The 22,328-nt window shown below is 42.4% G+C and overlaps 1 protein-coding gene across 1 annotated transcript in view; it reads left to right on the forward strand.

Annotated features, from left to right (window-relative positions):
* The first annotated feature begins 7,097 nt into the window (after positions 1-7,097).
* Positions 7,098-22,328, forward strand: part of PKDCC (protein kinase domain containing, cytoplasmic) — a 45,254-nt gene continuing 30,023 nt past the window's right edge. The window contains exon 1 of the mRNA XM_024214266.3: positions 7,098-8,075. Coding sequence (XP_024070034.2) covers positions 7,395-8,075 — 681 coding nt within the window. The 5' untranslated portion in view covers positions 7,098-7,394. The remainder of the gene's footprint in view (positions 8,076-22,328) is intronic.

Consider the following 22,328-nt stretch of genomic DNA (forward strand, 5'->3'; position numbering starts at 1 on the left):
TTCTCCTTTACCCACTATTTTATTAACTCTTAGAATTGTAAAAGGTTAGACAGGCAAGATTTATTCTTATAGCAGCTATGTTGCTTTGTCCCGATCAGTTACTTTTCTGGGCGTTTTATATTTCTCTCTAGATTGTAAACACCTCACAGCAGCAACTGTCTGTATTTTGTGTCTTGGACCCATACCAAGTATACTGTCAATGTTTAACTAATAACAACAGTTCATGTAATATATTAGTGACTTTATCAACTACCTTCTTGTAATGAAGTAACGTTTATTAGTCTATAATTCCCAGGGGGACCCAGGCACTCTCTCTCTGTCTAGGTACTTATATGACCTCTATCACTGTAATACCTGAGTCCCTCACAAACATTAATGCATTTATCCTCACAACAGCTCTGTGAGACAGGGAAGCATTTACATCATTTTACAAATGGGGAACCGAGACACAGAGAGTTCCCCCTTAGAACTGTATGGAAATATAGATATGCTGTAAGCCACCAACCACTTAACTCATTCCCCAGATAAGAACTGTGTGCATAGCAAGAGAAGAATCATCACAATTCCTAAAGTGAGCATAAGTGACTGCTCCCAAATCTCTTTCCTCCAAACTCTTTTGATCGAAAATTGAATTTTCTGTTGGAAAAGTCCTGAAGGGTACCTCCAGTACAGGCAAAGTCCAAGCCTTCCTTTTTTGCAACTTTCTATGCCAGCGGGATTCTGCTGGCTCGGCTAGTGACCATTTATTTTGAATTCTCAGCACATTTCCAGCCTTTCATGATGCATTTTTTGCTCTAGCCAGAACTAATAAAATTGGCTTCCTCTGAGCTTGTTTCAAATATACATGAGAGCAGGTTTACTGAGAAAGTGGCCAAATGAAATCATGTCTAACGTGACTGTGTAAGGCACTGTATAATTTACTTCAGACTGTCCCATAGGTTAAAGCCTAGAAAATAGTGCAGAAAGACTGTATAAAATGTATCTGAATATAACCACCTCAACTCTATGCTTGCTCCCTCCTAATAGCCTGAGAAAAGGAAGAGATGTTGCATGCCTGAAGGCTGTCAAATCTGGGCTCTGGCAAACAAAGGAATGGGAGAGCATTCCAACACTGAGGACTCTAACAGAGAAGGTTGAAGGCTCTTGGAGCCAGACTTCCAAAAGCGTACAGCCTCCACAACTGAGGATGGATTTTCAAAAAAGCTCAACTCCCATTCAGACACCAGAATACGTGTTTAGACATTCAAATGATACACCTGAAAGTGTCACCTTGGGAGCTGTTGGGTGCTGAGGGCTTTTAAAATCCTGCTCTTACTCAAGTACCTCAGTGGGAGCTGAGCTCTTTTGAAAAAATGTCCCCATTTGTGGGTGCTGACAGGGCTCTTGAAAATGAGGCCCTGAACTTTTTTGAAAATCTGGAATTTGGTCTTCTGGAACTTGATTCAAAGTCCAATGGCAAAAGTTCCTTCCTTCCTAAATTCCTATATGCCTTTTTGTGAGTGTTTGTATGTCTGTATTAAACTTCGCTAAAAACAGCTAGCTACTGAGAAATGTTAGTTTCACAAAGGAATTCTTAATTCACTATACAGTCCATTATGAAGCTTATCATGATGTATCATAGTTCATTCCATAAATGTTCATGTTGTGAACACTGCCCAAAAGTTAGCACAAGTGTAGGACAGAAAATGTTTATGCAAACATTTGGGTCTAGCAGATCAGAAGGCATCTAAACTTTTATTTCCCATCCCCAGTCACTGGAACACAAATTTTTTCTTAGGCTCAGCCCTCCAAGACTGCTATGGTTCCTGGAGCAACAAAGTGATTTCCCCAAGGAGCAGTCAATACATTGCCACAATCTTAATCTTATTTAGCATGGTAGCATGGTTTTAATTTTTCTGTGTTTGATCCCACAGCCTTAGGAATATTGATAGAAATAGGAACTGTTAAGATCAAATAAAGAGCAGTCTTCTGTAAATAAAAGAATAAACTGCAGCTTTTAGCCTTTCTGCAATGTTCAATCTTTTCCAACTGTGCTGTTGAGATAAAAGGCTAGCATGTGAGCAGAACTGTTAGCAAATGCCCAAGCCTGTGATGCCTTCTGCATTCACTATTGCAAAAGTTTTGGTTATAGAGAACAGATAAAATCTATTCAGAATTTTCTTGGTGGGGAAAAAAAAAATCTGTCTCAGAACATAAAAAATGTTTTGTCTGCCTAGTTTTAATGCAGATTTATGAATTTCTGTTTCACCTAAATCAAACCCTTCCCCCTTGGCTTCCACTGAGCCCTGAAGTGTTAAGAAGTATGTTTGCTGTCCCCTGCAGCTCATTGTTGACTTTAGTCAGTAGCTTTGTTTATAAATCCTTGTTGATTTTTCTCCCTGCATAGTTTAATTAGGTAGACTACAGACAGCTGGTCTCAGCATACTCTTGATTCCTAGATTGTGTTTTTAACAACACTCCCAGTTTATGTAGCATAGGTACTATGCAATAATCAGTGACAGGCCCAGAATGGGTTGTAATTAGAAACATCGAATAAGTTTTCTGCCTTTTGAAATCTGTCTCTGAACATCAAAGTGTTCCACACAAGTCCTCTTCCAGAGTCTGCTTCCATATCTAAATGAGTGATGTATTTCATGGTGTCTGTCGGGAATGATATAATGAAGAAAACCGGCTTTGAGAGAGGCCTGATTTAAAAAACAGCTGGCCCACTTGAATGTGTTTGAAAGCATCTGTTTGCAGTTGTATTTTTTCCTGTAAACTTCATAAACAAGGCACAAGCTAATGTCAGATATTACACTTAGCATGCATGCACCAACAACCCAGCGTCAGACCCAAACAAATTATGTGCTTGCAAAGTTGTCTGCAACAATACACCCAGGAAAGCAAGGCAATAAACTCATTTTGCAGGGGCGCTGTTATTAGTGTTTCACTATGCTTACTATTCAAAGGTATGAATGTTCCCTGCTTTAAACAAGTTCTCCCAGCATAACTAAGCCTTTGAGGCAGAATATGAGCGGTGATGTAAACTTAAAGGACTGATCACAAGGTCTGAAACAAACTAGTAATTCACATCCAGGAAAGCAAAAGCTCTGCGGGGTGAGAAAATAACTCAGCGGTGGGGTGCTGAGACAAAGTCTAAATGTGTGCGTGTTTAGGGGGGCAAGAAGGAAGAGAATCTGGATACTCCCAATCCCCCTCATTCTGGCTGCTATCCTGTGAAATGGTTTAAATCAGCCTTAATAATGAAAAGCAGTTAAAAGTTCATTTTTGCTCCCAGCAGCAGGAGGCCCTTGCAGAAGACCAAGCAAGACCAACCCTTCTCCCATACAGGCAGATTTACATTGCTCCCCCCAAACCACCCACAGGTAAAATTGTAATGCAAAGTACCTGGCTAAACAAGCTTCCCTTCCCTCCCTTTCAATGAGGCAGTGTTTGGCCTATTATCTGATAGAAATCTTCCAGAGGGAGGGGGCTGGATTGTGAGCTCTCAGGGGCTTTCCGTTGCTTGTCTGTGAAGTTCGATAATCCCGCGCTAAATGGTTTGTGCGATTCAAACGTGAGGATGGTAAATAGCTGTTAGGTGTCTGCAAGGAACGCGAGCGATCCGGGGAAAGCTCTAAATTAGAACCCTGGAGAAGACTGGGCTGATAAGACAACCCTCGGGGCTGCTGGGGGAGTGAGGAGGCGGAGAACCGTGAGGTAACCTGGCCCACTGATTCCATAGTGCACTTTGAAGAGATTGCCCGATGTGCTGTAATCAAAGCGAACTGCCTGGGAAAGGCATTGGACTGAACAGGCAGTGTCGGTGTTTCTCTCCCTCAGATCACAGCACTTAAATCCATTCCCAAGCATTTGGGGGTGAATTAAGACTGTAGCAGTGATTCTTGACAGGAGCTAAAATAAAAATGCAACCCAGAGCTAGAGAAGTAAGGATTTTAAAAGATCAGCTGAAAATCGGTTCCCCGAGTCTGAGAGCATTTCCATCCTAGGGGAAGGTACCGCCTCAGTTGTAGCAAGCAATGGGGCTGGATCCTTTCTATACTGAAGTCGAAATAGCTATGCACTTCAGTGGGAGGAAGATCTGCTCCAATAGGTTTGCCTTGGTAGTTCAGTGTTTTGTCCTCTAAGAGAGATGAATCTGTAACGTTGAAATCCCGGGAAAACAAAGTAAGAATTTAGCCCTGCCCTCCTAAACCTCACTATTTTCACCGGACAGAGTCTGTCTAGGCCCTTGAATGTTACTGGGCAAATTATAAACCCAAATAAAACTGAGTTGGTAGAATTAGTATATACAGGGTTTCCTTCTGCTCTTCGTTTCTCCAGTTTCATAAACGCTCCAACTTTACTCATGTACTTACATCTTTGGAACAAATGGGAAACATTGGTTTAAAATCAAACATATCATAACACCGCGTAAAAGTGATATTTAAAATATTTCTGGACGAATGGGAATTATTTCCCCATATAGCTCTGGGAGAGTCTTTTATTTCTGCCGTAGAGTGGGTCAGAGACTTGACATTGTGGTCGGAGATCTTTGATTGGTGATTGCTTAGTGGTTATCTGATCCGGAATGTAGATGGGTCCAGGTACGCGCACGATTCTCATTTATATTATTCATTGCAATAAATTAGCCCCAGATCGAGTATTGTATAGCATCGGAGACAGGTGTGGCTGACAGATCAGAGTGGGAAGGCCCTGCATTAACCCAGGTACAATATATTTAGTTGTATGCGAGTTTCAGATGCCTAGTAATGTAATATAATGTAATAAAAAGGAATGGATTCAAAGGTGCTGGTCGCCCGCACATCCCATTGAAATCAACGGGAGCGGCAGGCGTTCAGCACCTTTGAAAATACGGCCAGTCGTTATTATCAGAGTTATGTTGCACTTGCGAGATATTATCACGGGCCAAATTCTACCCTCACTTACAAGCCTGGGAGCAGGCTGTGGTATCACTGAGGAGAGAATTTTGTCCGGGATGACAATCAGATAAGAATGGAAAGAATAAAAAAATGAGATGCATCACGCACCGTTGGGATGTTTTATGTCTTGTTACTTGCCATCCAACTACACAAAGCTTCACCCCGTTGCTGTGTCCAGAAATAAGCTTGCCGCTGACTGAGGGTGTGTTGCTGGTTGAGCATTCAGTTGCAAGGAACAGTAGGTGGCGCTTAACTGATACAGTATTTATCTGGCTTTTGCATGCGATCTCCTCCCAGTCTCCTTACACAGCTCAGTTCTGCTCACATAAAAAGGCTGCAATGGCCACAAAGCTAACGGGACAGGCTGGCATGAGAACACCGCGAGGCGTTCAGGAAATGTGCTGCAGGCTATTTAATGGCTTGTTAGAACCACACCTATTTCAGACAAGGTCTCTTTACTGGTAATTTATTGTCCTCATTCTGAGGCTCTCACCATGTTTGACATTAGCTCTTCCATTTGCTCTTGGTATTATGTTTCAAGCCTGACTGTACAGCTACTATTAAAATATGTCAAAATTAGGCCTCATTAAAAGCCATTTGATCTGCTGGCTGCTTCTCATAAACTTGTAATTCACCCTCAGGACAGTTTTATTACAAGTGACTGACGGTTCTTAGTTAAACCAGTGATTGAAAAGATTACATTGTAAACGTAAACTGAATCTTTTAAACTCTCCCGATTATCTTGACTATATAGGCCTCTTATTAATATATCATGTCTCTTGAAAACACTATTCCTTATGAGTCAGCATGCAATCATAGACTCGGTATCACGTGTAACACATGCAACAAAAATGGACAAACAACAGTTTTGGATTTTGACTAATTACAAGCCATACAAAGTATATTGCTTTACTTTCTACTATCACCGAAAATAAATGCTTTCAAGCATCAGGCACACGCGCCTGTGAGGGTAAACGGAATTTTTGTAGCCGATGTGTATTATCTAAATGACTCGTGCTTTAAATGATCCCCTTCCTTTATTGGAAATGCTTCTTCTTTTTGCATCCCGGTGAACTTTAGCTCGCAGTCCCCCCCAGACTCTTTATGGCTTTTCTTTTGTTGACGTGCTTTTCTTTGTGACGTTTCTTGGGCCGATTGTATTTGTTAATTAGTTGCTAACAGCATCGTAATGTGGGCTTGATGGATAACCATGTCATTAGCACTCACCCCTGCAATTCACATCTCCAGCAGGGCAGGGGCTACCCCATGTTGAGACCATGATTTGTAGATCTAGTCTAGAGTGACACAGCTAACCTATCTCCTCCGTTGCTTTCAGTTTTCATCTCGAAATCACATTCCGCTGTTCTTATATTATCAGTAAACTTATGATTAGTCAGAGTTTGATCCTGCCAGAGGACACAAGGCCATTACTACTTCCTGGGTAATGTTGTACCATCTTATTGCGTTGAGAGAGAAAATATATACACCACCTCACGCAGACATAATGAATTAGATGTTATTTATCTTAATCAGATTGTTTTATTTGTAAGGTAACCAACTGCAAGAAAATATGTGGAAAATTCATCGGCAAAATCTTCCCTTTGTGTGCTTATCCTCACTTCTGTATTCCTGTGCGAGCTGCTTTCTGCGCTCTCAAGCACTGGCTTCTCAACATGTGACTGGTCTGATGCCAGTTCAGCCAGCGCTGTCAAACTGGGAGAATGGGAACGAGTGATCTTGAACAAATAAGTATGGGTGAGATTTTAAACGTCTCGCTCAAACATAAACACACACCAGGGTGGGTGGGGGGGGTGAGATAAGCCTTCATCACTAGAGGGGGAGATTTTACTAATGAATCCCAAAATGAAGGCGCCTCCCTCCCACAGCCGCAAGTAGCCGCTGGCAGTTCTGGTTCCGCTAAACCTGCCTCCTCTAGCTCAGAGGCTCCTGCCAGAAAAGTGACTTCACTAATGCTACCCCTACCCCGGCCCCCGGGTGTGTGATCTTGGGTATAGCGCTGTTGGCCAGCCCAGCCTACTCCCCACTCTGCAGAGCACACCGTTATCATTTCGGTCCCGCCTATTGCCTGGCCGTGCACGGGAGCAGCGGCTGAGCCTGGGAGTTGTAGTCCTGACTTCCCGGCTATCAAACGGCGGTGGGGAGCGTCATTCGAGAGACTACGTTTCCCAGGGCCCCCTGCTGCTCCGCCGGTCCACGGGCCGGGCTGGACTGTCAATCAGGGGACGTCAGCGAGCGGGGAGCGCTCAGGGTTATTATCCCCCCCCCACCTCGCCTCCGGGTCCGGCTAATAATCCGCGCTCCAGGAGCTCATGAGCAGGGAGGCAAGTGTCAGGCTGATGTGCCTGAGCCGGGCGAGGGCCGGCGGGGCCACGTGAAGAGGCTGCGGTCCCGGGGAGCCTTTTCCGCCCAAACCTGAGCCCTGGGGGAGAGGGGAGAGGCTGGGGCGCTGCGATGAGGCGCAGAAAGATCGCGGTGGCCGCCGGCTGCTGCCTCTCCTTCTTCCTGGGCACTTTGCTGAACGTGTTGTTCATCCCGGGCTTTGATCCTCACCAGCAGCAGCCGCGGCGCGGGGTCACCCCGGCGTTTGCGGGCTCGCCTTTGTACTGGCCAGGGGAGGACCGCGAGAGCCAGCGCTTGGAGTTAGCCCGGCAGATCAGGGAGCGCTACGAGGAGGTGGTCCGCTACCAGAAGCACCAGGCGCCCGCGGCTGCTGCCAGGCGGCTGGTGAGACCGCTGGAGCGGCGGCTGATGGACCTTGCCCAGCAGCGGACCTCCTCGGAGCAGACTCTTCGGCTGGAGAAGGGGAAAGCGCCGCAGGCTGAAAGCCGCGGGGGCTCCTATCCCGAAGCCAAAGTAGACCTGGCTCTGAACCCCCCTCTGCTGGGGTGCCGAGACATCCACAATGTCACCAGCCTGCATTACTTGGGCTCCGGCTACACCAAAGCTGTCTACAAGGTCGTTCTGAACCGCACGCTGGCCGTGGCGCTGAAATCGGTCGATTTTGGGGGGCACGACATCGAGAACTGCGTGAAGCAATACGCGGCGTTAGAAGATTGCTACCGGCTAGCCTCCTACAAAATCGTCAAGGAGATGATCCTCCTGCAAAGGCTGCAGCATGCCAACATCCTCCAGGTAAGCCCAGGGGGCTGGGGCGCTCTGGCGCTGGTGCCATGGGGGTCGCTTGGGCTCTTTGAAAGGAATTACAGGTAGCTTTTGCAGATCGGCTGGACGTGACACGGTAGACAATGGTCATCTTTAGGGTTTCTTTAAAAACGTCTGGGCTTGTACCAGACTGCGAGTGAAAACCAGCCGACGTGTACAGATAGGATGTGGAAAAATGTGTCAAGGGTTTATTTCTCACCACAGGCAACCTGTTGGCGCTCTTCATACCAAGGGAATAAAAGTATGTAGTAACCGCAGAGCGGGGTGTATATAGGGTGGAGCTGATTGCATTTGTGATCTGTATGAAAGAACTAGAAAGCTTTGATCTTGATATACCTATAACACTGCTGTTCCTGGCCTGGCATACCGAGTGATTATAGTACATCGAATAAATAGTATTTGACTATCACTAATGTCAGCCCAATGGGTCGAAAAATGTCATCTTGTGTTAACAAGCCTCCCTCTAAATACAAATGTAACATTCTTTGGACAAGTATAGTTATAACATCCTTTTGAGACTAATGTTTATCGAGTCAAATAAGTTACTTCAGTTAATGTTTTCTAAAGATTTGTAGATATTAGTTCATCACCATTTAAATTTTATATACACAAAATCACTTCTGATCTATCATCTATACAGATCTATAGTTTCTGCTCTTTTCTAACAACTCTTTACTTATAATACGGAAAAGATAGGAAACCTTTATACACAAACACGCTCAACAGACATACACACCTAAAGATATTGACATCATCTCTGAAGTGATTCATTCTGACAGATTTACCCTGGCCTGTATACCAAAGCAGTGGGGAAAGATTAGGAATATTGTACATTTTCATTCTGCTAATTGGTGCAGAAGTAATGTCATTATGGGAGAAGGCGTATAGCGACGCCTGGCCTAGTAGCCTTTTCTGATTGTTCTTTCACCTAAGAAAAAATAAATAAAAAATAAAATTGTGATGTTGGAAAGCGAAGGAAGCGTAAGAAGATATAAACTCCCTCAAAATACGTACAATAAAATGCTAACCCTAATCAATACAAACGACAACTCCCCTTCCCCCCGAATATTATGAGAATGGAAATGTGATTGTTCCTCACCTGGCACTGTGGTCGTTATTTAGGTTTATTGTGTATTTTATCGTGTGAATCTTAAATACACAGAATCCTGGCAAATGGAAGATTAGAAGGAGTATTAACTGTAACAGGGCTCAGTATTATTCTTACTGTACACTGACATTACTCCACTTGCCAGAAATGTTGCATCGTGCGACTATTACACCTCCACATTAATTTCAACGTGCCCATTTGGATTGAAATTCCTGTTGAATTTCGCAGTGTGTGTGGAACGTTGATGAAAAAAATAAAACAATATTAGAACGTGCGTTCCCCGTAGCTACTTTTTAAAAGAAATCAAATAGGCAGTTTTTGATTTCTTCGGTAGCAAAAGGTACCAGTTCCCCCATAAGAACTAAAGGTCGAAATGAACAGAACGGTCAATTTTCAGTCTAGGAAAGGCCAGATGCCAGTTTAATATCGCCTCTTCCCCATGAGTACATGCAAAAATTGGGATTGGGAAGCCAATTTCTTTCCTGGGATAAAACTGGAGAAAACATTTTTTGTAGCTCTAGAATAAAAAATCAACAACCAACTAAATAAAGCGTTTGCTAATTATTGCCTCCATGCTGCCAGGTATAACTATAACACATACTAAAAACAACATCTCGCACACTACACTACAACTTCTGTTAGAGGTTTTCAGTTACTCCATATGATGTAATACATCCTCATAGGAAGAAATTCAAACTAATCACTGTAGTACAGACTAGGATATCGATAATAGCTTGACAGTAGGAAATAAACTCAATTTTTAAACATTGGTTTTCAAGATTGTTCTCTTATTCCGTAGAAAGCAATCCAGTGTTTCTACAAGGTAGCAAAACTGATGATTTATATTAAACATGTTAGAATTGCAGATTCTCTGGTTTCCTCGGTGGGTTTTAATGATCGTACTGTATTCCTTTCACATGTTATTCAAATAGATACTTTCATCGTATGCAGAGAATAATTTGGAAATAATTAGTCATCTTCACAAAATGGAAACCAAACTTCTGTCCTGCATTATCTATGCAACGAGCAACAACAACAAACTTCAGTGTTTACACATGTGTAGACACTAGGGTTCCTTTAAACTGGGATAGGCATTATGGAACATCTTATTGAAAAATCTGCTCACGATCAGTGATTGCTTTTTGTACCAAAGACTAGAGGAAGCGCTGTCAGTTAATTCCCCTGTTTGCTGAAGGCTGGTGGACCTTATAATAGGTAAATGAAGTCAATCTTCTTCATGTCACATTTTCCTTGTGAGCAGTCACGTCATGTAGAAACTGAACGAGAACAAACACATGAATAGACGCTTCTAAAAACGCCAATTAGAAAATACACGCCCAGCTGGGAGAATGTTCTAATGAGCAAAAATCCCTTGTGTTAATTATGTTTTCATAAATGACATGCCATCTAATTACAGAATAGATTAAATTTAAATCAGAAACATGTTTTCCGTTTGGCTCAGATTCTTTCTTTATGATTATTTTGGCTGCCCGCTGTCTCCTCAGACACTAGCAGAATTTCCTTTTGACTTGGCTGCTCTGATCAGATTGCAAATGCCCTAGAAAGAGCTGCGAAGCCACGTACATCGCTGCCTTTTTGTTTACCCTATTCCATTCATTGCGAATAGCGCGGGGCGAGGTCACTGCCGTGAGTGAACACTAATGTTTGATAAGACCTTACCTTGCAAAGCGACTATTAAAAACCCGACAGACTTTATCTATTCACATTTGGGCAGACGTATGGTCCAGGAACAGATCTGTAATGTCATACTGGGGGTCATCGGGGCACACACAACGGGGAACCGTGAGCGTTTTCAAAACCAGCCTGCTATTTTTTGTTATGTCTATTCTAAAATCCCCGATAGGGCATGGTCCTGCATCTGCTAACCTCAGTGACAAAATTAACGCAGGATTAGGCCTCTAACGCTTATCCGGGTTTAGAAATCACTATCTATAAATTTCTGACGGAGACAGAGGAAAGAAACTCAAAAGTCATCATACTTTCCCCAATCTATTCTGGTTTTTGACATAAGCATCAATTTTAATTAGAGGAAAAGAGTGTAAAGGACCCAAACCATGTAACTGATGTCAAATTCACTATAACACAACGGTGTGTATGTCCTAATAAGAAAAGCCTTTTCTTAGTTCATTTTCATCGGGGTTCTTCATCCACTGTAGAAACACAATTGAGAGTGCTCAGTTTGTCCTCAAACGCCTTTCACTTTCTGCCTGCATGCAATGTATCCATCAATCACCGAGTTACTTCCCTAGCAAAATGGACAGTCCGTTTCTGCGTTAGAGAGACAAGGTGGGTGAGGCAAGATCTTTTACGGGACCAACTTCTGTTGGTGAGAAAGAGACGCTTTGACACCCACCTTGTCTCTCTAATAGCCCGGGAGCTACAGGGCTAAAACAACATTGCTGCATACAGTTAATTACTGCGTTGCCAGTGCTACTTCAGTAGATCTTAATTTAGCAAAATACAAGACTTCTGCCTACTGCTCGGCTTAGTTTTTAAAAGGAATTTCCAGCTTCATCATCGCTCTCCCTTAGTCGAAAGAGTTGTGGAGACCACCTGAAATGACTCTCCAGCCACCCCCGCCAGCAGCAGTTTACAGTCCCTCTTGGGTAAGGAACTTTTAGCGATCTCAGACATGGGAAAAATCAAATGTGCGGGAAAAAATTCTAATACGCCAAGCCCCGGCTTAGCCCGGCGATTCTGTTAGCTACCAGGGGTTAGCTGCTCCTGACGACTCAGATAGGCTCACACTGGGTTTTCAATAGCAATGTGTTTACTACGGAGTTTGACACCACTGTAAACCAGCCATAAAATATTGCACTTTTGTTTCTCAAACTTCCCCTTCCAATTATCCCCCCAACACACAGTGAACACTTAACACCCCTAAGCCAGCTGCGACCAATTATTAGCACGACTCGGGGCTGGAGCTGCTCAGTGGTGAGCTACTTCAACTCCAATTGACTCGCTCAGCCCTCTAAAACAGCGCCCCCAAAGAGCTGTACTTTAGTATGAAAACAGACGCCACCTTCACGCTAACTGCAGCTGGTGATGGTGGTAAGGGGGGGGGGGGGTGGCGGCTAGAAGGGGCGAGGGAGAAGAGAGATCTCTCCCTCTTTCATAGAGTCAAACACGGACAGATAAATAGCCCCCCCCCAAAGAACCTACTCACAGAGATGCATAAGGCGGTGTGCAATGTTATTGCTGCTAAGTGGCTTTCCCTGCACTGTACCCTTAGCGATCTGGCGCGGCAGCGCATGCCCCCACTCAGGCCTGTATGAGGGGCTATCTAGGGTGAATATGCTTGAGTGAGTCTTTCTCGGCGGAAACCCAGCGTTTCTTTCCTGGAGGTTCAGTCCCAGGAAAGGGGATTTTCCTGTAAATCTCTCGCAGCTGACAGCCTGAAGTGTAGTTTGTAAGATAACAGACTTGTTCTTGACTGTCTCTGCAGTTCCCATTCTAGCCTGTCTCTTGTCAAAACTAGCTTTGGTCCCGTCCCCTTTAAGGCATCCTTTTAGAATACCTGATTAGGGCACAATATACGTACGTGGAAGTTTAAAAAAAAACCAAAACCCTTCTCAGCTCGCAGCCCTGTTCTCGCACCACATATTGACACGTTCGTCATGCATGGAGCCTGTTCGGGCCAGGCGCCAGATGTGGCACATCCAGCTATCAAACGAAACGCTGAGAACCCGGACAAGGGAGTGTGGGTTAGTGTTAGATACAGGGGTTAGCTGGTGTTAATACAAAGAAAACAGGAGGTGCCTGTCGCTTTAAAGTGTTTGTATTGACCGCCTCTGAATCAGGCTTGGTTTGTCCGATGGGGCATTGCCTCGGGATCTGGGCAGAGGCGCGGATTCAAAGGGCAAGGCTGGGAACTTGTCAATTACACACACACTGCTCTAGATCGCTTCCTATACACATTCCTGTCGCACACCAGCCATTGTGATAGGCAGGTGCAAATGAAAATAGAACCGTATTTGGTTTGGAGAGGGAGAGAAGGGGCTAGTTCATTAAAGTTGATTTAATAATGAAGGGCATTGGGGAAAAGGGGGATTTGGGTCACTGATTTATTGTAACACAGGATTTAGCAGCCCACTAATTGCTTTGCACTCGCTCTCTATCAAGTGCTGTGGCGGGTCTCCTCTTCCTTTCCCTCTCCGCGGTGGTTTCTTTTCTTAGAAAGTTAAAATATTTATTTCTGAATCCAGCTTTTCCGGGCAGCCGGGTTAGTTTGCTCTAATTCCTCCCTCCAGTCTGTCTGTATCTAGGGAAGAAAAGCAAATCAACCACCATTTGCTGTTAATTTCAGACAATGAATACGATTGGAAAGACCCTGGCAATGTTTGATTTACTGTAATAATATAATTACAGCCCTGTAGATCTGAATTAAGGGTGCTGCCATTCATGAGTATAAACAATCTTTTGACGGGTTCTCCCCTTACATTGCTGAAGACGAATGGAAGGGAGTGAAGGTTTGAAACTGACATACGTGTTTTGTGAAACCGCAAGATTGTCTTTGTAGGTTTTTAGGTATCTTTATAATCACCCATAGCGCAATTCAGTGTGTGCTACTGAAAAAGTCTCCACTTCAACCAAAACAAATCTTTATTTTATTTAAAAAATAATAAAAATAAGTGATGATACAGTGGCGGTGGGGAGGAACAGCCTTGAATAGCAGCTGATAGCAAACCAGAGGCTTGTTGAGTAAGACCAACCCCCTTTTTTGGTTTGTTTGTCAGATTAGTGTTAAAGCAAATACACTTTAAAAATCATGATCCAGATTATGATTTTATCCCATTTTAAATCTAGAGTAATTCAGTTGTCTTTAGGGGAATTATTTTGGATTTACATATGTGTAAGTGGCCTTGATTACACTCTGAAGATGTATCATGTTAGAAAACATGGGATTAAAAGATTTTGCCTTTGGCGCTGACAAATCCAGTGGTGTTTGAAAACATTTTAGGTGGTCCTGGCATGGGCTATTACAACCAGCTAACACATTTTTAAACATTACTTGTTCCTCTTTTAAATAGGATGTAAAGTCACGTTACCATCGTGTTAGTTAACATGTTTTCTAACATTCTGCTTTTCCTCAGCATAGACAAATCCAGTTAGTGAGGTCAAAAGCAGGACCCTTATTTTTAGTTTGAGAATTAAGATGTTGAGGTCTCAATATATAATCTGGTAATTTTATATGGAAGAAAATAATTTTTCCAAGTGGTAAATTAATTAAACTGCATTTCTAGCTTAAATGAGTTGACATGAATCATCTAGGGAATCTTCAGGTCATATTATATCATGTTGCTTCATTCGGAGTCCACACTAATCTTTAATTAACAAAACTTGCATACTTGGCTAGGGTTGAACTCTAGTTATGGGGAGGGTCAGATGCTCAGGAAATCCTTTGTTGTTTCAAGAAAGTGGGGTCCAGTGGAATTAGAAGCTCAAATCATGAAACACTTTTGTGCTGGTAGCGGTGGAGAATGCTCGGTGATGAACTGAAGAGCTTTTTATTTTTATTGAAAAATTGAGCAACCTTCTGAGTAGACTGTGGTGTAGTGTCATCAACGAAGAGCCCAGGCAAGATGGTAGCTGATCACATGGGGAAACTGTCGTTATGAAATTTGGATTGGGAGGGGAGCATAGACATTTTCCTTCAAAAGAGAGCCCCTAATTAGAGAGAATTAACCTGCTAGAATGAGATTTTGGGATCTTATTATGTGTTTGATCTGCATCCATAGATAAAGGGCTTAATATAGCTCCAGGGGCCTATCTACACTGGGAAATTTTCTAAGTGCTGTTAACCTGTTTTTATTAGAGCATTTTTAAGACATTTTAAACTGCCTGAAACCAAGTGCACACCAGCTACTTGGATGGTTTTAAAATGAGTTTAGCTGAACAAGTTTTAAAACTGCTCAGAAATTTTTCCCAGGGTAGGTAGGTACTTGGGGTAACATTTTCAAAAGCATCTAAGTGACTTAGGAGCCTAAATCCCCAAAGTGATGCAGGTACATAGAAGCCTAAGTCCCAATGACTTTCTGTGTCCAGTTGGCTCCTAAGGATTAGTCCACAAAGGGACGTAGGCATGACAACACCTAACTTCTAGGCACCCAGCTGCCTAGTGGAATTCACAGCTCCAAGTTAGGAGCCCAGGCTCCCCTATACAAAGGTGGGGGGAGTTAGATGCCTGAGAAGGGGAGACTTGGCTTCTGGTTTCCTGGCTACTGTCTATGCTAGCCAGTAGGAAATGCCGAGGAGAGTGGTGGAGTCTGAGCCCCGTGTCTAGTTCCACTCAGGATTCAGAGCAGTGAATCCTCTCCTAGAACGAGGTTCCTAAGCCACCTCCGCTCTTTCTCAAAAAGAGAGAGAGAGAGAGCGAGACCCATCACATTATTGCCTATAGCCAGGTGGTTAGGGGGTGCTCACCTGGGGCTGTGGGAGACCTGTTTCCAAACCCCTACTCTGCCTGATTTGGAGCAGGTCTCCCCTATTGCTGCCTTGGCTATTGGGCGTGCTGAGGTGGGGCTCTCTCAGTCTCTTCCATTTTGTTCCATTTTGTATAACAAATGAAATATTTATTGGAGCAGGGACCTACATCACAGGCAAGTCCCCTAACCACTGGGCTATGAAGTCAGTCTCTCTTGAGCCCAGTTAATATTTATTTATTTAATACACAAGGGAACAGCTTCAGCAGGACAGGTTGGGAGCACTCTCACTCTAGAATACCCAATAGCCTCACGGTTAAGGCACTTATTTGGGAAAGCTGGGTTTAAGTCCCTGCTCCAAATCAGCCAGAGTGGGGATTTGAAAACAGGTCTCCCACAGCCTGCATGAGAGCTCTACCCACTGGGCTGTCAGGTATTCTGGGACATACATATCCACGTCAAAAAAGTCTAGATTTGGTTGTCTTTTGTGCGGGTAAGGCATGCTCGGACAATACCTACCAGATTTGGCCCTGCAGGCAAAATAGATGGAGGAATGCCAAGTTGGAGAATCCCACCGGGGAGAGCATGAACTAGGGCACCAGGCAGTTTGGTGGTATTAGACTTAGGTGGTTTTGCACCTGCTCACTAACCGCAATTGAGGTGCTTAGGGAATTTAGGGGTGAGGTGGCGTCTGAGTGGGGGTTTTGAGGCTCTCATTGGTGCCTATATTTTGTATTTAAGACCCTGAAGTGGGAGTTAGCACTAGATCCACAGGGAGATGTAGTGACGTAAGCACTTTTGAAAATGTTACCCTAGGTGTAATGTGGGGTGGCAGCACCGGATCTCTTTGTAGAGTGAGGAGGAAAAAAGCAAACAGTGCCACCCGTTGATGGAGACAGCTTGCTGCAGCTCCAGTATGCCTCCACAGCCCTGGGGAGCTCGGGGTGGGAATGGAGAAGGCCAGGGGGAGCGGACAGATGCGGCTTGGCGAGGAAAGATGAATTACACAAAGTACTTCATTATTGCAAGAGTGCTTCCCAACAGGCCCAGATGTTATCCTGCACTTTTAAGAGCGAAGAAAGGATCTGTTAACAAGAACTCCAGTGCTGTTGGAAGCACAGAGCTGATACAATTGCAAACCAGCCATAACTATTCATGTCATTATTAGACAAGCCATATGCCTCAACTCTAAAGTGTCCAAATAATATTTTCTCCCATTGAATTGCATGGGACTGTAGAGGGAATTCAACTTACATAGCTGTTGGCAGGAAGGGATTTCCATGAGGCATAAACCATAGACTTAGTTAAAGAACTACACCCTCATTACTCACTTTCAAATACATCATTCATAAAACTAATCCCATTAATTTGTCGAATGATTTCTCTGATTGTTCCTCTGTGTTGTATGCCATGTAAATTACCCCAAAAGACTCTGTTTTGAATTTCTGGCTCCTTTATGGGAGCTGATGATTTGCAACCTCATCAGCTTTCCCTGCCTAGGATCCTGGCAGTCTCCTCTCTGTGCAGCATTGAACAGAGACCAATAGCACCATTTCACCTTTTGCAAAAATCACCTTTGCTACTTGAACTTTTCAGAGACACACTGCACGTATAAAGCTGTTCAAGTTGGTGGGTATCCTGCCCAGGACACTATGTTTCAATAAAATATAACATTTTGTATAATGAGGATTCCAAGGGCAAACCTGCTTTATTACTTACCAATTGGGCTAATTTGTAAGGTAGGTAAGTACTATTGTCCTACTTCTTTTATTAGATAGATAGCAAGACTGAGCGAGGTTACATAACTAGTCCAAGGCCACACATCGAGTCTGCCACAGCTGGGGTTAGACACAGGATTTCCTGGCTTCTAAGGTCCCATGTAGCCATGTTGTCTCTTTAGATCTGCATCCTGCCCTTGATCAGTGGGTGTGTCTACATTAAGTTGAGGAAAACTTGTCTCGTTCATACTTCCTGTCATGGTTCTGTAAAGGGTTTGGCCCTCCTACACTAGCAATTATTAAAATCCTTCTGCACCAGTTCAGAAGGAACACTTCCTGACAGCTGTTGCAAACAAACAATTCAGTTCCTTAGCTTCAGTGGCACTTGATTGCACAAAATGGTTTGTAGCATCACCCATCCTTGCAATGGTTTAACCCACCCACAAGCGCTATTTTGATAGAATTGTTTTGGTGCATCCACGCACACCACACACACTGTAGTTGTAACAGCTGTAGTTCTAAGATGCCTGTAGGGCCTAGCCCATAATACCCACTGCTGCTGAGGGGAGGGGATGGCTTTAGAGTAATTTCTGCATTACTACTTTGTGGGAGGCCGTGGGGATTAGCCAAACCAGTATGCTGCCACCCCGTGGTAGCCTTGTCCACAATGGGGAGAGAGACTATTGTAGGGTGCACACTTGAGGAGCATTTGAGGAGACAAGGTGTTGTACATACAATGTATGAACCAACCAGTGATGTTTTTAATACCTTTTCACTTAGGTCCAGATTGTTAAAAGCATTTTTGTACCTAAAGATGCAAATAGGCCTCTAGTGAAGTGTCTCAGTGCCTAATTCTCATTTGAATTCTCCTCTTCCATGATGCCTACAAAAAAAACTGTACAGGGGGTTAGGGTGCTGAGACCACAGCCTCCCTCTGTCAATCTGTATCCATCTGTTGTCTCTTACTTACTTAGATTGTAAGCTTTTGGGGGCAGGGACTGTGTACAGTGCCTAGCACAATGGGGTCCTGGTCCGTGACTGGCACTACTACACACTATGGCAATACAACTAATCAATAATAATAAAGGAGCAAACTGTTGTCTTTTCTCCAATCTCCGCCTGGCCACTCAAGCTAGGCAAAAAGAACTGTCAGTGGAGTATTTGTGGACCTAGGCCTTGAAGGCTTTATATTGTTTCTGGCTAAACTCAGAATGATCTATGATAGGAAGAGCTGCTTATTCTGGGACTTTGCAACTGCAGACCAACTCTGAGTTAAACAAAGCTCTCTTGAGGGAAGTAAGCCCAGCAGTGAAGAAGACTGAGACACTTAACTCAGTAGAATTATACTGAAGGGATCAGTTTTAATATGGACGGGTCTCATGAACATTTCAACAGCACTGTCTTGCTTACTGCTTCAGAACAGAAAACATACAGAGATTAATCATTTAAATAGTTGCATAATTTAGAGTCAAACTTCCACACAACCCCACCAAAGGGGATGGCAGTCATCACAGGTGGAAGTCAGGGTAGATATTCATCCCTATTATTTAAGGTATGGCTTCAAATTCTGCCCTCAGTTATACCTGTCCATTCCCATTGAAATCATGGTTCGATTAGTAGTCTCATTGACTTTAATTGAGATCTTGGCAAGAGCTTGCATGAGTAAGTGTTTTCCTGGGCTGGACCCAAGGGTTGTGCAATGCAGTGTAAATTTACAGTGCTATAAAGAATTTTTTATAATAGAACTATTTCATTTTGGAGTTTAATTGTAATGAAAATGAGGAGAGAGAAAAGGGGAGAGAACTTTTGTAAGTCTTATGTTTACTGCCAAAATATGTGCCTTACAGGTTTTGTGAGTATTTTATTTATTATATCTATATCTCTCTCTCTCTCTCTCTATATATATATATATATATATATAGATATATATATATCTATATCTATATCTATATATATATATAGATATATATACGTGAATTTCATTTTTGTTCCGCTTTCTTTTGAAGCTATTAATATGGATGGCAGCTATGATGACATTTGTGTAACCTTTAGCTCTTCTAGTGTGCAGCACTATTAATAATGGTAAAGTTATTAATAAAAAAACCTCCTAGAGATAGTTGTGAGTAGTTAGTTTAATATTTAAATTATCCACTGCTTGCTTACAATTTCCATCTCTAGCCTGAGGCAACAGGAAGAAATTTTGCCTCTTGTCTTTGACAGCCAGCTTTGGTCCCAATCCTACAAGATGCTGAATGCATCCTGAATGGTGCTGAGTGACCTCTGCTCCCTGCGATTCCTCTGTATTTTACATTTACCTACGAAGATTAAAATTAATTAAATAACCTAATCATTTGCCATGTAAAAGCACTCACCATGTTTACAGATGCTTTTGGATTGAGGAGGGGTGGCAAAAATATTTATAATATACTCCGTAAAGTTAGAACATGTTTAAAATGTGAGAGAAAAAACAGATTTTACGCCAAAGTGAAAATCCTAGAGTATTTATTGCTAAGTAACAGCTATGCATCATGGCTGTTCTTGTATATCGCTCCTTGGAGGGACTGGCCTGTTGCCATGGCAACAGAGGGCATGGCCAAGGTGTCAGGTGCATGTAAAAGTTTATCCCTGATTTGTCTTCCTTTGGTCTGATGCCATTGGAATGTCAAAGCACTCTACAATCGGTTCCTCTAATTTAGCCACTAGGCGCTTGATCCACTGTTCAGCGATGTCAATGGGTGTCTTTCTATTGAGTGCAATGAGCGTTGAGTCAGGCTCTAGTTTACTACTAGACTGGCTTTCAAATGTCCAATTCTGGACTAATTTTCAGTTTGGCTAGATGTGCATATGTATCTTTGAAAATAAATATCATCCGTGCGCACTGTGCCCACAAGCTCCTGTGCGCACTGTGCCCACAAGCTCCAGTATGCACATGAACAAGAAAATTTTTGTCAGTTCATGGCCAAACTCTGCTCCTACAATGGAATAAATCTGCAGTAACTAATGTGAAATTACTGAGGTCTGAGTGAGAAGAGAATCAGAACTAATGCTGTTACTTTAGCAGTTACCAACTCTCACAATTTCATCAAAGGTGATTATTCCTTTTTTCCCAGAAAGCTTGAGCTCTTGGAGTCATGTGATTATATGAACAATCTCAGCTTTTATTACAAAAAACAAGTAAATTTATAGCCCTCCTGGTTACAGAGGAAAGCTAAAGGAGGGGATCCTCAGGGCTCAAAAACTAGAATGCAAATCCATTTTATCATTTTTTTAACATCTCATGATTTTTGGGCCAGTATTCTCTTCTTGGGGGCCAGACTTCTGATCTTTCGATGTTTCAGGCTGACAATCTTGCTTTAGGTTTACACCAGTGATAGAACATAATCTGGCTTTATTTTGTAAGATTTTCAATTGTACCATTCCTGTCTGAGCAAATTGTATAAATGAAAAGTAACACTTTTGCTAAGGCTTTCTCTTGACTTTTTTTTTTTTTTTTTTTTTAAATCCAGCTTTGGTGACTACACTAATGCGTGAGGGCCTGTTGTTTGCATATACTTACCCACTGATGACAGCTTAATAAGCTCCTTTATTTTGTGTTTTTATTCAGTAAGCTTGTCAGCTTTTGTGCGCAGTCTGACCTCTGCTCCCCACCACCCCCTTTCTTGTCTGAAAGGGGCACCTCTGTCTCTATAATTTGTAATAAAAGGCAATTCTAAAGGGATGTGAACTGACTGGCAGTACAGACATGAAATCTTACAAAAGAATATAACTTTCTCAGGGGCTGACCCTGTATTCTTTAGGCATCTAAAACTCCTGCTGAAGTCAGTGGGAGCTTTAGGTGCATAAGGAATACAGTCTTTGATTGAGAAAATCTAAACAGTTAGTGAAGAACTCAGTAACAGACCTGCTCTACAGGGATTATTATGCACAATGTGATAACAGTTCAAAATTTCATATCCAGCTTATATTTTCCTAAGGAAAAAGAAAAGCATCCTAAAATAGTAACTGTTTATAGATTCTATACAAAATTATGTATTTGTAGTATTTCAATGTAATGGCTTGACATATCAGACAATATTCATTGGATAATATTACTTTCCATACATTTAACTGAAACCATGCCATACTGGGGTATGAAAAAATAATATATTTGGAAAATCTAATATGTAACTAGATGATAGTAAAAATGCTATCCCTACAAAGAGAATTTCGTTTGCTGAAGTTCCTGATTCACTCTGCTTGCTCTACTTTTATATCTTTCCCATTTGGATAATCTTTTGCCTCCAGTTTCATTCAAATTGTCTGTGTGGTTATTTTTCCAAGTGCAGGTGGTTGATCCAAATATGTATGTATACAAATTAATTACTTTATTATTGGTAGTGAAAATGACATTGTCCTCTTTGGGACCTTTACAAACTAGATTGGACAAAAACCAAGAAAGTATACTTTGGGAAACAACCTTGCATTGACAGGAAGAAGGGCAAGATGATCTAATGAGCTAAATTTTTAAAGGAAAATACACGTACATCTGTATTCTGTGTGGTCATGCACATATAAATGGCCATTTTGGATACCTAATTATTTGTTTGCATCAGGATGTAGCTACTTTTTAATTTTTCAGTCACCACAATTGTACTCACAAATGTGGCTGTGTATTGCATTTGCATTTTTGCATTAGATCTCAGGCCTTCATTTAAAATATATTGAAATGTAGCCCAATATCTCCTTTCCATCTATGATTGCCATATTCCAATGATTCTATATAACAAAACAGCAATTCCATAGCTAGAAATGTTTTACATAAATAATAGTGATAAAGAAGAGCTTAAGCCAGATGATCTATTTCTTTAGTTAGAATTATGTGTGATGAAGAAAAATATCAAATATTTTTAAATGTATTTAACTATGGACTTAATTAAGTTAAATGGACTTATGGAAGAAAATTTCCCATTGCGAT

Source organism: Terrapene carolina, unplaced genomic scaffold, assembly GCF_002925995.2.
Source record: "Terrapene carolina triunguis isolate 2854851 unplaced genomic scaffold, T_m_triunguis-2.0 Scaffold120, whole genome shotgun sequence".
Classification (NCBI taxonomy): domain Eukaryota; kingdom Metazoa; phylum Chordata; order Testudines; family Emydidae; genus Terrapene; species Terrapene triunguis.